This window comes from Halichoeres trimaculatus, unplaced genomic scaffold (assembly GCF_033239565.1).
Source record: "Halichoeres trimaculatus isolate MK-OKI-2021-1 unplaced genomic scaffold, fHalTri1.1 fHalTri1_scaffold_3, whole genome shotgun sequence".
NCBI lineage: Eukaryota > Metazoa > Chordata > Actinopteri > Labriformes > Labridae > Halichoeres > Halichoeres trimaculatus.
In genome coordinates, this window is record NW_027437181.1 from 18,643,357 (window position 1) to 18,658,459 (window position 15,103).

The 15,103-nt window shown below is 40.0% G+C and overlaps 1 protein-coding gene across 1 annotated transcript in view; it reads right to left on the reverse strand.

Annotated features, from left to right (window-relative positions):
* The window catches only part of galnt18b (UDP-N-acetyl-alpha-D-galactosamine:polypeptide N-acetylgalactosaminyltransferase 18b), a 92,273-nt gene that overhangs the window by 25,809 nt on the left and 51,361 nt on the right, over positions 1-15,103 (reverse strand). The window contains exons 4-6 of the mRNA XM_074667025.1: positions 12,545-12,728; positions 10,936-11,133; positions 9,680-9,794 (exon numbers count right to left, since the gene is read on the reverse strand). Coding sequence (XP_074523126.1) covers positions 9,680-9,794; positions 10,936-11,133; positions 12,545-12,728 — 497 coding nt within the window. The remainder of the gene's footprint in view (positions 1-9,679; positions 9,795-10,935; positions 11,134-12,544; positions 12,729-15,103) is intronic.

A 15,103-nucleotide genomic window follows, 5' to 3' on the forward strand; every position in this document is an offset into this window, starting at 1 on the left:
TACTCCCTACAGCACACCAGGTGCCAAACACAGTGACCCTATCAGCACTGCTCTGTCATGGTTAAATAGATTTTATCAAGCAGCTATGCACCAGAGACCTCTGTCCAAAAGCCTCAAAGCCAACACTTTATACTGCTGACTGGGTAGTTAATACCTCTTGGTACACTCTGAGTTTTGATTCTGATTTTTTTTTTAAGCAAAAATAAAAAAGATAGAGGTCAAAGCTCCCCAAATTAGAAGATTTGCAGTATTCTTTTGTAGAACCTGATTAGTTTGACAGTAGAAATGTCCATTATTATTTTCATCTATTTATTTTTTAGAACCAGGAAGAGAAACAAGTACTGAAACAGAAGAAACTGTCTTGCAGTCTCAAAATAGACACTGTATTTCCTACATTTTCAGGGATTTAATAGGCCAAGCAAAAAACTTTGATCCAGTTGAAAAACATCCTGAAAATCAGTGTGCCCTAGAATTTGGTCCAGAAAATCATGCTTTCTTTGTTCTTCTATGTTGCATTTAGGTGAAAGCAAAAGTCTGAGTCAGTTATGGGTTTTTTAACTGTTAATAGGAGGGAGAACAAACTTTGTGCTCAGGGGTCTAAAAATAGATACTACATTTGATTTCTTTGTTTAAATAGACACCACTGGCTAAACACAAGACTCTACAGCCCAGCTGAATAAGATTCCTGACAATATCACCTTGTCCTGACATTTGAAAAATTATTTTCTTGTCTTTTCTTGCTCTCTTTTGTTTTGTATCTGAATACAAAGCAGAAGTCTGTGAGTCAGATAGGTTCAGACAGAGACCAATTAACACAAAGCTTTTCACATGGCTGGACAGCGCTGTAATACGCCTGAAAACAAAATGATGTCCAGCTGCCAGTGTGTAGCATTAATGTCCTACATGCATGCATCATCTATCTACTTTAAATGTTCTCCGACCGTCAATTGGCTCCAAACACTGTCCTTGAACATAAAGGCTAATGAAGAATAAATGCATATAAATGTAATTCTTAGGAGACATTGGTGCAGTAATCCATGCAGGGTGCCATGTGAAGAGTTTAATCCTTGCATTATTAATGTAGCTCTTTACCACAACATACTGTCTGATAAAAAAACATTTTTTTTTTCCTGTAAGGAGATGGATACTGAGGAGTTATCACCCGGGGACTGTTCATGTTAGACCAGCCTTATTCTAGCTGTCTTATCATCGCTTTTACATTGTCTGTGGAAATCTTGCTGCCTAACTTTCAGCAACAATGGTATTCAAAGGCATGGTAAAGGCTTCGTACTCACAGCCAGAATTTATGTATTGAGGAAAGTTTGAATGGACAACAAAGTGGTCCTGAGGTGTGACATTTACATCCACAAGTTTAAACTGAGTCTACAAAAACAAAGGAGAGTGTAGTTTCTTCAAAAATGCTGCCATGGTTGTTGTAGACTAGCTCTACTTCCAGAAACAAAACTCTAAAGAATTTAATATCTCAGCTCTAACGACAAGCATCTCCTGACACATCTGTGCTGACAAAAGTCCCACTGGTTGCCAGCACTGTGACACTTATCATAAAATAAAAGACTGCAGTCTCAAAACTGACACACACACACACACAAGCACACACACATATTTTTAGTGCTGACTTTGAAATTGAAAACACTGAAACCAAAAATACCCCCTCACCTTGAGACTTGATTTGTTTTTTAATCTTAACATTTTCGTCCCTCTGAACAAATGTAATCATCAGCTGAGGAAAAAAGTGTCGGTATAAGACAAACCTGTTGGTGAATCGGACACACAGTCACAGTCATGACATCTTCTGGGGTGAAACATTTGGCAGAATCATCAAGCATCGAGTTCTTTTAAAAGATAACCCTCGCTGACTCTTAAAGCACACAGAGATGAGATATTTTTGAACCACAGATGTTCTCAAAGCTTAGTCCAAACTTTCATTTTTGTTTGTGCAAATTATCCAATTTTCAGATTTGAAATCAATTATTTTAGTTAGGAGGAACTGTGTGAGTGTTAAATAAATGTAAAGCTTTTTCACTTAAAATCACAGCACAGCAGAGCAAAGTGCCCTTAATCTAAAATGAGTGCATTCATGAATATTAGCATGAAGTGTTGAATGATGTGCATTTTCTAATAGATGTGTCAAATCGTATTCATCCCTGTCAGTGTTGAAGTGTTTTGTATTTATCCTATTTTCCTGACTCTCCAATCCAAACGGTATCTTAAGAAACTCTGTAACCACCACTCACCTATTCAACTGCAGCCTCCCACAATCCTCTTACTGTTCATTACTCTCCCTGGGTCATGTCAACAGAACTGTAAAGGTACAAAGTCTCTTTCTCCTGGGTTAGGTTCATCGTTCCAGACACTCAAGATTCCTCCACAGTTTTATGTTACTACACAGGTTAAAACAACTGAGGAAGCAACGGGAGCTTCTGTTTGTTACATACATTTCCCAACTCAAAAACAACAATGTGACAATAGGGGATAATTTTGTTAATTACAATAATGAGAATTAGATTTTTCTTTTTCAGGACCAATGTTGAGATTTGAAACCAAAATGCATTGATAGTAAAACAAAATGCTTGGTCAAATGAAGTATTTGAAGTATTAAAAAATCCTACACACAGCTGGGTTTACATGATCTTTTAACAAAAAGTTTAATCAAGCTAAACTCTCAAAGTCATCAAAGGAGTGAACTATAAACCAGCTACAGTACAGTAGTTACACGGTCTTGTGATGTTTGGTCACTGAGATAGTGTTCGTGTTCGTAAGTGAAAGCAGACCCGGAAACAGGCACCAGCAGCAGAGCCAGAGCAGTTCTCTTTCGAATGAATTCTATCTGCGATAAGAAAACAAAATGCTAATGAACTTATTCAGCCAAATATCACCCTGATAATCCATGTCCAAGGCTGATAATCATGTCTGTTTATACTGTGTTAAGTATCTTTGACAGTGTTCTTTTGTTTGAAAAGTATTAAGGCTTTAGATGTTAAGGATGGTTAGCAAGCAAGGTTAAAATAAGCAGTGTTTCTCTGCCAGGCAATGCCCTGTGGTCAAATTAAATTGATTTAATAATAAGAATAATAAATCTAATAAGAAAAGAGTAACAACACTCACCAGGGTTCTGTCATTGGACAGCTCTCTCCACTCAGAAAAACTCACTGTTTATAGCTATCATAAAATACAGTTTCTGCTCAAAATTCTAAAAGACATCTTGTAATAACACCATTTGTTGGGCTTCATTTGTACATTTAAACTGAGGTTCAAATTGCTTTGTAAAACTTTTCCATGAAGATTTTATCTTTTTTTTTAATCTTCAGTGAGGCTGTGCCACAATTGTTAGAGCTCACATCACCTCTGTCAGACAAAAGTCTCTTTCCCTGATTGTCCTGTTAGTTTGAGATTACACAGTGGGATCTAACACATTTTCAGCAACACGGGGGTCATTAAACTCAGCCAGCGCTGTTCTAAAAGTGCAGACAGAGTCATCACAGCATAAGTTATGGTGCTCATTCAGTATAATTACACAGAACCTTGTGTATCTTTCAAGTGATAGAGAAAGAAATACACAACAATGAGGAAAAATGTATATGACTGTGTTACAGCAGACTTTAAAGACTACGCATCCATTCAAAATGCCAACAAGTTTACGTTGACTTATTCTGCAGGAGGTTGAAAATCTTATGCAGTTGCTTTGAATCTGATTCCTGCTTACCTTAGGGTTGTTGTTCACTTCCACTCACTATTTTGAGTGCATAAGTATTTTTTTTGTTCTGATAGTAAGGATAAACTTGGATTTCCCAGCTGGTGCACTCAAGACGGTCGAAAAGTTGAGTGTGGAACGCTGGACACTTCTCATGATTATGGTTGCACTTACTAAAAAGCAGAACGAATGTGAAATGAAATGTGATCCTCATTGCCAGGATGTGTGAAGCATCAGTACTTGATCTGATCCAACACTACCCTGTAGATTGTGTGCCCTTCTCTAGCAAGTATGTAGTATACTTCATGCAAGTGTACTGATGGAAGTATCCAATTTGAGGCACAGCACCAGTCTGCTGAAACCACCCTTTGACTAGATATCAGCCTTTACTGCTTAATACACACTTTCTTATTGTGTGCTATGTTTCATGTGCTATCTATACTATCTTGCTGTATATTATCTTGCCTTGCTGTTTAAAAAAGAAACAAGTTATGTTGCACATTGTTAACTAAATATAAATCACCTACTGAAATTTTGGCTGAAATCTACAGTGAAAATCGTTAATATGACAGTAATTGTGTTTTATTGACACTTCCATAAATACTCTGCACAAAGCCAGCCTCATAATTGTTTTTCATCAATGATCCTCATTTCTCAATGCAACCTTCCTGGCACTGCTAAAGAGCGATGATTTCTGCTTTGGTCTCTCTGTGATGCATTGCTGCAGGCTGGCTTCACTGGCACAAAACCCAGTGTTCACAGGTGTTTTGGAAAATCATTTGTGTTATTATTTGGATTTAGAGTCCCATCCAGCTTGGTATGTGTTCTACCGCCCAGCCAGACTTGAAGGATCACATTACAAAAAAGAACTATGTCTCGGGTCTGCTGTACATTCATAAAGCTACCCAAGATACAAATCACCACATTGTGACTTTAAGCTCAAAATTAAGCAGTCAGCCAAGCTGTGAGGAAGCTATGAAAGATCAGAGTTCAGTGGCTTTCACTCGTTTTTCATGGTGAACAAGGACTGGTGCTTTCAAGGTTTATCTCTTATTAATTTATCACAAAACATTACAGATGGCAACATCTTAACTCACTTTGGTTTGGTGCACAAGACAAAAAAAAACGAGGGTACATCCAGCAGAAATGCAACACCACCAGTTTGCAAAATAAGGGCTAAATTCATGCTAAAACACCCGCCTCCAAAGACGCATCAACCAGCTGGTTTATGTGCTGAGGCTGCCAGCGTCACTGCAGTGGCAGATGCAAACAGTGCTTAGCTGAAAAAGTGTGGATGTTCGGGCTCACAGTGTTTTCCAAGAGATGTAAATGTAGAAGATTTGGAGTCTCGAATCACTAGTTTGAGTTCAGTTATGGCAGATATGGGAGACCTAACTATTTTGATTGACCTTTTCTGGCAGTAGGTTCTGCTGTGTTTGAACCTTGCCAGAGTTTTCCGTTTACTTTCAACTGTGTGCAATGACCAGCGCACAGTGTTGGGATAGTGAAATCCTCTTTTACCTTTAATGCAGAGTTGTTTGCTGGAAAGACATCTGCACTTCAACATATTTACATATTTTTTTTTACATTTAGCTCTTGGCTTTGTTCATTGTATTGGTTTTTATCCACATCTGAAATGCCACTGCATTGACTGCATTGCTGACTGACAAACCCTCTCTTATTCATTTTGACCAACACCGTCATTAATGCATGAAACTTTGCTTTTTTCCAAAATCTGCTCTATAAACAAACTTAATATTTTACAATTAAGTGTCATGGCTTTCAAAATAAAAGCCTCTGCTCAACCATAAATGATTTCACAGGATTTCAAAGGTTATGTGTGTTCATTATTCAGCAAAACAACAACATACAAATCCCTGCAGCTGCACACCCAGACACATAAAATAAATATTTCATTTATGTCATTATGCTGGATTAAAATGGTAATCCTTGTACATCACCATACAAATATTCAGCTCTCTTTCAGTGACAGACTGTGAATTTGAATGCAGCGTTTCATTTCCCCCTCATGCTGCACAGGACATCCCTTTCAAGCCTCAGCCAAAGCCTGGAGCTGCTGGCCTGGTTTGAGTGTGTCTCTGAGGATGCGTCAGCTGCCTGTCTGTGTGCTGGCAGGTGGTCCAGAGGCATGACCAATATGCTGCGGCCGGGCAGACAGACAGACAGACAGGCAGACAGGCAGACAGACAGGCAGAGAAACCCTGCAGGGGCTCTATGGGACTGCTAATCTGGGGCCAAGCCAGGGTCCTGTGGTCATGTAGCTGTGGGCTCAGTGTGTCACCCTCTGTTTGAAAAGCATTACTGAACTGGAGACTACATTAACCTCCAGGCAAGGGCGAGCACATTCAGACTTACACAAGCAAGTAAACAACATGGAGTGAAACAGTGGAGTCAAAACTGAGGTACAGAGCCAAGAAAGATTAATCAAACTGCTTATTCACAGAGTTAGGACCCAAGTTTGTGATAGATGTGATAAAATCATCAATGTGTCCAGCTGTAAAGCAATCAGCATTGCTATCATCAGACCAAGGCATGTCATTTCTGAAGAAAATGACTTGCTGGACTGATCTCCTGTCTTTCAGATGATTGTATCTTGTCATTAGTGAAGATGGATATTTCCATATTCAATGTTCTGTTCACTTTTCTGCTTCGTTCACAGAGAAACCTACCTTCTTGTTATTGAACAGGCCAATACCTGCATTAGTGACACTGTGCAGTAAAAGTGCGCTATCATTAGCTTTCCCCTATGGAGGCTTTGTTCTCTCACGCGCCCGTCTGTTTGCAGTGTTGCTGAACTGAAAACACACCAACCCATTTTCTAGTGAAGTGAGACCTAGAGATGGTTTGCAGATTACTTTAAGTATAGCTCTTTGAGAAGAAAAATACACAACCACAACACAGTCAAGAATCTCTTCACACACCCCTGCCAGCAGTAAGAGTGACTTTTAGTGCTGCAACTCCCACAAGTGCTTCAGCGGAGTCACAACAAGTCTAAGGTGATCATTCACTTAAGAAAATTCTTTATCCTAGCCTTAACTCTTTCATCATAATTACTCGTTCCTGGTAAATGTAAATGTCTAATCCTTACATTAAGAATAATGCATAGAAGGTATTAAAAGGATTATGTTGATGATACTTGAATTTCAGGACATAAATCCCACTAAGACACAAAAACCTTGTATTTAAATTGCTTTCATGTGTGTATCATGTGATGTAGCCCATTTCTCCATCATACAGCGGACTTATGAAAGCTGCTCTGATAACTGAAGAACTGCTGCTAAAAGAGCTTGAAAAACTGAGGTTCTTCTCTCAAATGAGGCTCAAAGTTGCCAGAAGACGAGAGCCACTGCTAGACCTGAACCACCCACTTTATGTCAGTAGCAAGTGGCCTTTCTCTAAAGAGTCTGCCAATGGGTGTTTTGGTCTTGAAATGAGGCGTGGTCAAGCACAGAGGGGGAGCTATCTTGAGGCAGTAGAAAGCAATTGTGCCATCTATCAAACCTCTCTGGTGCAGAGTCGTCGTGCTGTTGTGGGTGATGTAACTCCGCTGGAACTGCAATAACTGATGTTGTATAGAGTCACTTTTCAAACTCAATTACCTCTTTACAACTACAGTAATCTAAAAGGTTCAGCTACTTGGTACTTTACAACAAACAGCGGACAACAACAAAAGATCAACCATTGACTCAGCAGCCAGTTACAAACGTCAGCACATCCGGGGAGAAAGAATCTCAAGCAATAAACTCAATGTCTGATGATCATTCCGGTGTGAAAAATAACAAGCATTATTTCCCCCTCCTCAAAGTAAAGGGCAGGAATATAGTGGTGTGATGTAGCCTGTGTCCACAACCAAGATTAGTTATTCTATCTCCTGATCAAACATCACACCTCTGCTAAGCTAGTCCCCAAAGAGCCAGCACTGCAAACATCTGTGACCCAGGTGAAGCTCATGTTAGCTCAGCACACCAAGGAGGAGCCTCTCTTCCCAAACAGTCACCACCAGGTCCACAACCTATGTGCCAGGAAGGACTTAACAGATTGATTGCAAGGTGTGGCAGGTAGAAATGTCAAATGGAGTTGTTGATGGGATGAGGGACAGGAAGACCCATCCCTATCACCTGCTTCGCCCATGAGAGTTTCCTGCAAAACCCAAAACCCCTCCCTCAGACCAACACAAGACTGTCCCTCATACACACTACTAATGCAGGAAAACACTCACACATGCACAAGCAACTCAGAGCTTTATTATGATGTACCTTTATCCTGACTAGCCACGGACAGAGATGGAAAAACTTTAACTCAGACCATCTAATAAACATGAAGCTCAGAATATAGCAATACGATCTAGCATGAAAAATAAATCAACAAAGATAGAGAGCTCGCCCACTTTTAAACTGAGAAAATAGGGTGATGAATGACTTTAAATTTGTGCTTCATAGTGTGGCTGTTTTGTATTCTGTGTGTTCATGGGCACAGTGGAAGATCTGGAGCTAAATAGAATAGAATAGAATAGAATAGAAAATACTTTATTTATCCCCGAGGGGAAATTCAGGAGTCACCGCAGCATTTAAGAAAACAAAAGTAAGAAAGAGTATAGAAAGTGCAAAAATGTCCATAAGAAATTAGATGACGACATCCCGACCACCACTCTCCAGCCCAGCCAGTCTCCACCTCCACAGGGTCCAGGACTGAGCCTCCCCAGCAGTCTGTTCAGTCTCTGTCTCCTGGATCCTGTCTGCTCACAGCAGGTGAAGCTCCTCCGATGTGTCGCGGCGTCCGATGTCAGCTCCGTCAGCCACGTCCGTGAACAGCACGATGCCGCTGGGTTAGCACAGCTAGCTCATCCATCCCCCGGAGCGAGATCCCACGTTCCCAACAACGATGGATGGAAGGACAGGTCCACGTCGTCACCTCCCAGCTCACATCCGAGAACCAGCACGTCGTCCTCACCTCCTCCTCCTCAGCTCGAGGGAAATCATCAAGCCCTACACTAGTTAGCATTGACATGCTACAGGCTGCTAACAGCTAATTTCGCATGTAAACAATGCAGCCATGGTTACATGTAGGATCTCCAGACAAACACAGGAGAAAAGTAGTAAAAAATACAGCCGAAGCCACAAAAAGTTTGGTGTCCGTGACCGACAATGAACCATACAAAGTGATGATCCACTCCAAACACAAAGACGACGAAAAAGAGACGAAAAAACCACAAGAAACGGACAAAGACGAGAGAGCTGCTGCAACAGGCAGCTACCCGGGTAGCGCCTAGCAACCAATCCCAAAATAATAATAATAATAATCCAAATAGACATTAGTCTGTCTTTTTTGGAAAAACAACCTCAGAACCACCAACTACTTAAACAGCTGTATGTTAGCCCTGGCAGAACCTGACTTTTAAAGGGAACAGGAGATGATTGGTTTGATAGATGTTCACAAAAACACACTTCAGAATAATCAAAAGACCATATACAACTCTTCTGAAATGTACGCCTCACTTTTTAACCAAAAGGTATAATCCTTAGAAGCACGTCTGCTGTGCACTTTTGACTGCATTTAAAGCTGTTAAGTGCAGCCCATAGAATAACATCAGTACATTACAGTGTCAAAATTGATAAACAACGTCTAGCATGAAAAGCTTATCAGCAGAGGACCATTATATGGCAGAACACGGACTGGTCACGACAATAAAACGCACACTGGCTTCATATTCTTCATTCACTAATCTCTTTCATCATCTAACTCCCCCTCCACCTCTTATTATCTTTTATCATTTCAGCCTAGTCACACTTTTTCAACCAGTTTTGTGTTTCATAGAAAACCAGACAATGAGACCCTCCATGACCTTGTTCTCAACAGTCATTAAGTGTCATTATCATGGGTAATTTTCCACACATTACCTGCATGAACAATGATCCATGTCCAGAGGGGGGAGACATTATTACTCACCCTGATGCCCAGCTCCACGTTTTCACCCCCGTACACCTCCATCCCCTCGTCCAACAGGCCAATCTCCTCAAAGTACAGCCGGTCCACCACAAAGCAGCCAATCAGAGCTGGGCTCCTGAGGGATTAAAGATGATAAAGATCTATGGTGTACCTCTGCTCAGGTTATCTGTTAGCTTGGCACAGTAGCAGGGAAAAGAAAAGAGACCTTAAAGATGCTGTGAGGAGGATCTGTTTTTAATTGGACTGCCTCGTCACATTCTGGCCCAGAGTCTCACGCACAGTGTCCTAAATTACTTTTAGCAAAATGTGTGTTCGTTTTGGAATTAAATGGAGATTGGGTCGAAACAAATTCTGTTTGTTTGAGGCAACTTTTTGCCGGGGAAAGATATTAATCAGTACGGTTATGTAGTGCTACAGTTTGAAACGTATCGTCAAGCAAAGCTTGAAGTAGCCAGCTAAAAGTAGCAACATCGGCAGCCCCATGCTCTGTTGTATCTGCAGGCTAACGTGAAAAAAAAAAAAACTCTCTTAGTTTGTATGTAGCTTAGTAGCCGTCTATGTTTAGCGCAGCTGGCAGCCTAAGACAGGTCTCTAATGTGTAACGTTGGTGAATCCTGGTTATGTCCTACTAGTCATCCACGTAACCTCACTCTTCATTTTAATCAACTGTCTTTTAAGTTTGAACAGACCACTGCAGAATAACTGCTGCATGTGGGTTGGAAGGAACAATATCAAAAACAGCTTAGCCCCTGTGTTAGCCTTTAGCCCCTGTGCTATCACTCTCCTGTTTAGCTTTCTTCTGCTGTTCTGTCCTTTTTCTGTCTGACAGTTTGACTCCTGTGTCCACCATCACTACAATATTAATCACAGAAATCATTTTCAGCAGAGAAAAACACAGATCTCTCCTCTTACTACTGAACTTTGTCAGCTGGCGTGGTGTTGTCATAGAGACCTACACATGCTGTAAATCAATCTGGTCCTGCTTGACCCAATCAGGAAGCTAAGAATTTAGGTATTTTGAAATAACCAATAACCGGTAACACTGGTGCTGATAATCTCATTTTAAAGTGTGGACTACGATCAGGCATATATCTAGAAGGGAACCTTTTTTAAGATAACTTAGAAACTCCTCACAGCCCCTTTAGGCAGTATAACTTGTCCAAGAATGTTGCATGAGTTATGAGCAGGGATGACATTTATTTGATGTAATCATTTCACATTATTTGATATAGGCTTTCACTGTGGTGTTTACTTACTGGATGGGAGCGCTCTTGTTACTCCTGTGCCACCAGTTTTTGGGCGGGTTGAGATAGCGACACCACAGCTCCCAGTCAAAGCCGTGGGCTGAAAGCGGATACTCCTCAATCTCAAAGGTGTCATACTTGATGTTGTCAAATGATGGGGAGATTATTCGGGTTCTGTCCTCTTTAATTCTCTGCAGAATCGGCTCAGCCCTTCAAACGTGGAAAGAGAAATTAATCTTTAAGAGTTTGTTTTGACAGGCTCTCTTCATTAACGCTGTGATCGTGATAGTCCCGTCAGGGCCACCCTTAGAAAAAGTCAAAATGAGTTCTAATTTATTATTCTGACAAAGCTCTCTCTCTAAGTTGACATGATGTCTTTTTTTAATTAAAAAATGAAGAGATGTAACCATTTCTGTATTACCTGAATGCCCTGTGAATTACTGAAAATCTACAAATTACTAAGCAGACATTAAATGTGAACATGTGTAACCTACTTTAATGATTCTTCATTAACACATGTCAAATCTATTTAAACATATTATACAACACGGTATGATTCTTTTGTTATTACAGTTTCACTCTCAGAGTAGTGCAAGATTTAAAGCTAGTCTACATTTTAGTACATGTGTAAGGTTTATTTCTTGAAGACATTTAGATCAAAAAAGATTGATAGTTGTCTCATTGAGCTTAAATTGGGATTTCAGTGTTAATATATAATTGAAATCAGGAAAGGAGTCTAAAATCTAAATTTTTACCAGTTTTCAACCCGTTGAAATACAGCACACACCAAAGTGTCAGGAAACACAATTTAGTTTTATATTCTTTTACATTCAGGAGGTGAAAATAAAGGTCAGAGCCGTTTGTCTTCAAATATTTCCCCAAAGTGATGTCGCAGTTCTAGCTGAAATAATGTCTCTGAAATGATGTAATTTAAAGCCAGGAGTTTCTAACTAATGTGAAACAGACTAATGCTAAAAGCATCAACACATGACCCACAGAAGTGATACCACCAATTTATCACTTCCAAAATCCCAAGTCTATAATTTTGCAAGGGGTTAGATATCTGATAAGATGATTTACTGCACACTGAAAAATATCAATTTTGTGCAGTTCCCAAAGCAAAGAGACACAGTGAGTGAATCATTTAACTGCTACAATAAAGCAGGATGATATTATATTTTGTAAACACTACTTTAACATGTACAGGGAAATATCAGCCCAGACATGTAAGGTACCACTTTGTCAACTGGGGGACCCAATTAAACACAAAGTTTACAACACATTGAGTGTGGCTTCTTGTTGATCATACAATAAAGACTTGATACCACGTTAACTGACTAAAGTGTAAGTTTGGATGTTTTTAGATTCTCATGACAAAGTGCAGAGTTTCCGAGGGAGTGTGAGTAATCTAACAGTGATAGTTAAGGTCATGTGCATTGTGCTCTATGAGTAGATCTTCAAAATTTGTTTGGACCAAGACACAAAAAAGGTCTCAGAAAAAAGAGTAGGATCAAAAATGTAATTCATTTCTGTAAACCCACACACAATCATATAACTGCAGAACCAGCATCTTTATGTTTAGCTGATCTGACCTCCTGCTGCATCGCCTCAAGTGACTCACCAGCCAACATTGAACTCAACGTGGGCATCAAACAGGGCAACGACTGGGGCGGTGGCAGCCCTCCACCCACTCACTCTGGACCGGATCAGCCCCTCCTGCTTGTCATGTCGCACCATCTTAATAAATCCTGGACGTTGGCTGTTGGTCTCGGACACAAAATCCTGCAACTTCTCCTTCAGCTCATCTATAAAACAAGCACAGATGAAGTCGTCACCTATTTTGAAAGACTATTTTCAGACCTGACAGAGCCAGGTGAGAAAACTGATCCTTGTGAGAAAACTTCCACCCACAGCACACCGCCATGTCCCTCTACAGTGGGCAGAATTTCAATAGTAGGAGGCCAGACGCACTCATGCTTCAGCGCTTTGATCAGTGGACCAAAGACACAGCAGCTTGAGCCTGCACAGCAGACCTCTATGGAGCTTACTGGTCGTAACGGGATATTGCAATATTGAGGACTCAGCCAGCATTGCTTTCAAAACAGAGAGGGAGGAGATGAAGGAAGTCCATCCGTTTTATAGTTTGGCTTCAAAGTTTGCCTCCATTATTACCTGAGCTATATCCTCAATGATGAGTCACAGCCTGAGGGACAAATGAGTCAGACAGACCTACATGGGGGAAAAAAATACACTTACCTTGACAACTTGTAATTGAAAACAGTATTTATGCTCATTATTTCAAAAATACAACCCATAGAGAAAATAATTAATTAGATTTTTTTAAGCAAAGTGAAATCATTACTTTGGCTCACTGCTGTATCCTCAAGAAAAGACAAAAAGTCTTTTGATAAATGTCAGTTAAAGTCTGTGAGTGTTCTTTGCCACAGTTATTTCACAGCCCATGTGTTGTGATTGAGAGTATAAAGCTAAAAACAAGACAAAAAAAGTCCTACTGCAATGTTTGAACTTTCACTTTCAGCCGTCCTGACCTTTTGACTTAAACTGGAATAAAGAGAAGATTCAAGCAGACAGGCTGACGTCATGCTGCGTCTCTTGTTGCTCCAGAAGAAGAGTGAGCTCTTCATAAAAGCAAAAGAAATACATTTTCCAAACCAGCACAAGTGAAAATAAGTCCTTTGCAAAAAGTTGTTTTATACGATAGTTTCTGAAGTATCTGAAACATGGGACTCACCTTTCTCAAGACAAGTCAAGTATAAACCGTTTTTCATATTCAGATTTTGCACCTGCTTAACTTTCCTCTCATTCAGACATTACAAAGATTTTCTGTTTGGCATGATAAAAGCTGGAAACTATTTAAAAAGAATATAGCTCATAACATTTTAAAAGCTTGTAACTAAAGAAATTATTTTTATCAAATGGTACAGCAACATAGTAAAATATGACGGTAGAGTGCAGGATTGTCCTTAAGAATAAAATCTCAACTTTTGCAGGACTAATCCTGCTTATTTGTCACTTTTTGGCCTTTATACATGTATGTCAATGCCTCTGCCTCAAACCCCCTCCTAATCGTATATGTTGATGTTTTAGTTGTTTTGGGACGTTTCTGGGCAGTGCGTAAACATGGTTACATCAGCCAATCACAGCGTGCCCAGTGCACAAGAGACTTTGTGTGTTAAGATAAGAGTGGAAAAAGCTATCCTGAGCGGCTACGATAGTGGAAGTAGCATGGAGGAAGTAAATGACAACCAAAGTGAAATGAAACGCCGAACAGATAAAGCTTTTTCCTGAACAGGGGTACAGAATGGGGTATGGATCCACCTGAGATGAGCACAGTAAGACTAAGAATATATCTATGTTACAATGATTATGATAGAGTCTCATTAAGATGAACCAGCAGTGGTTGGTTTGCTACCATTTCTTGGTAATTGCAATCAGAAGACGTCCCAGGTATAAATCTGCCCATAATTATCTATCCAAGATCTGAAGCAAAGGGACTCTGAAGCAGGAAATCCAGGCCTGGGAAACACTCACTTTTACTAATTGGAGTGTTAGCATGTGGGTAGAAATATGTCTTCAATATGGACTCTTAACTCTGGCTAAAGGAAAGCTCCTGCAGTTAATCATGCAAGCAGCTGGTAGCGACGGTCCACCAGATCCCTGTACAATTTTTAATCCATCAATAATTAAGTCATTGTGATGTGTTTGTGAATTGGAAACAAGAATGATGACAGGTAATGTCTTATAACAAATCAGTATAAAGCACAGTTCATTACACCAGAGATGGCTGATGGCCAGCAGTCATCGGTCTTTCAGGAATAGTGCCCTGACGAAGCTCAGCTGGAGAGCAATGGGCTTTGGGACAGAGTTGGACTGAAACAACATGCAAACAGGTTTCTAACATCACTGTGCAGCCAAGAAGTAAATCCTGTAAAGTATTCAGAATGTAACATGAAATGGGTTTTTCTCAGGAGGATGAAAAGCTGATGGAGAGCTGCATGAAGATGAATACGCATTAAAGCTCTCCTATAATCCTTACTGCTGTGTAAAAAATTACCATCACATTAAACTGACAATATCTACCTTTTTATGGATACTGTTCATATGAATCCACAATGAGATGGTGAGAAAGCTATTTATACTCAAAGTATCTGTTTGTCAT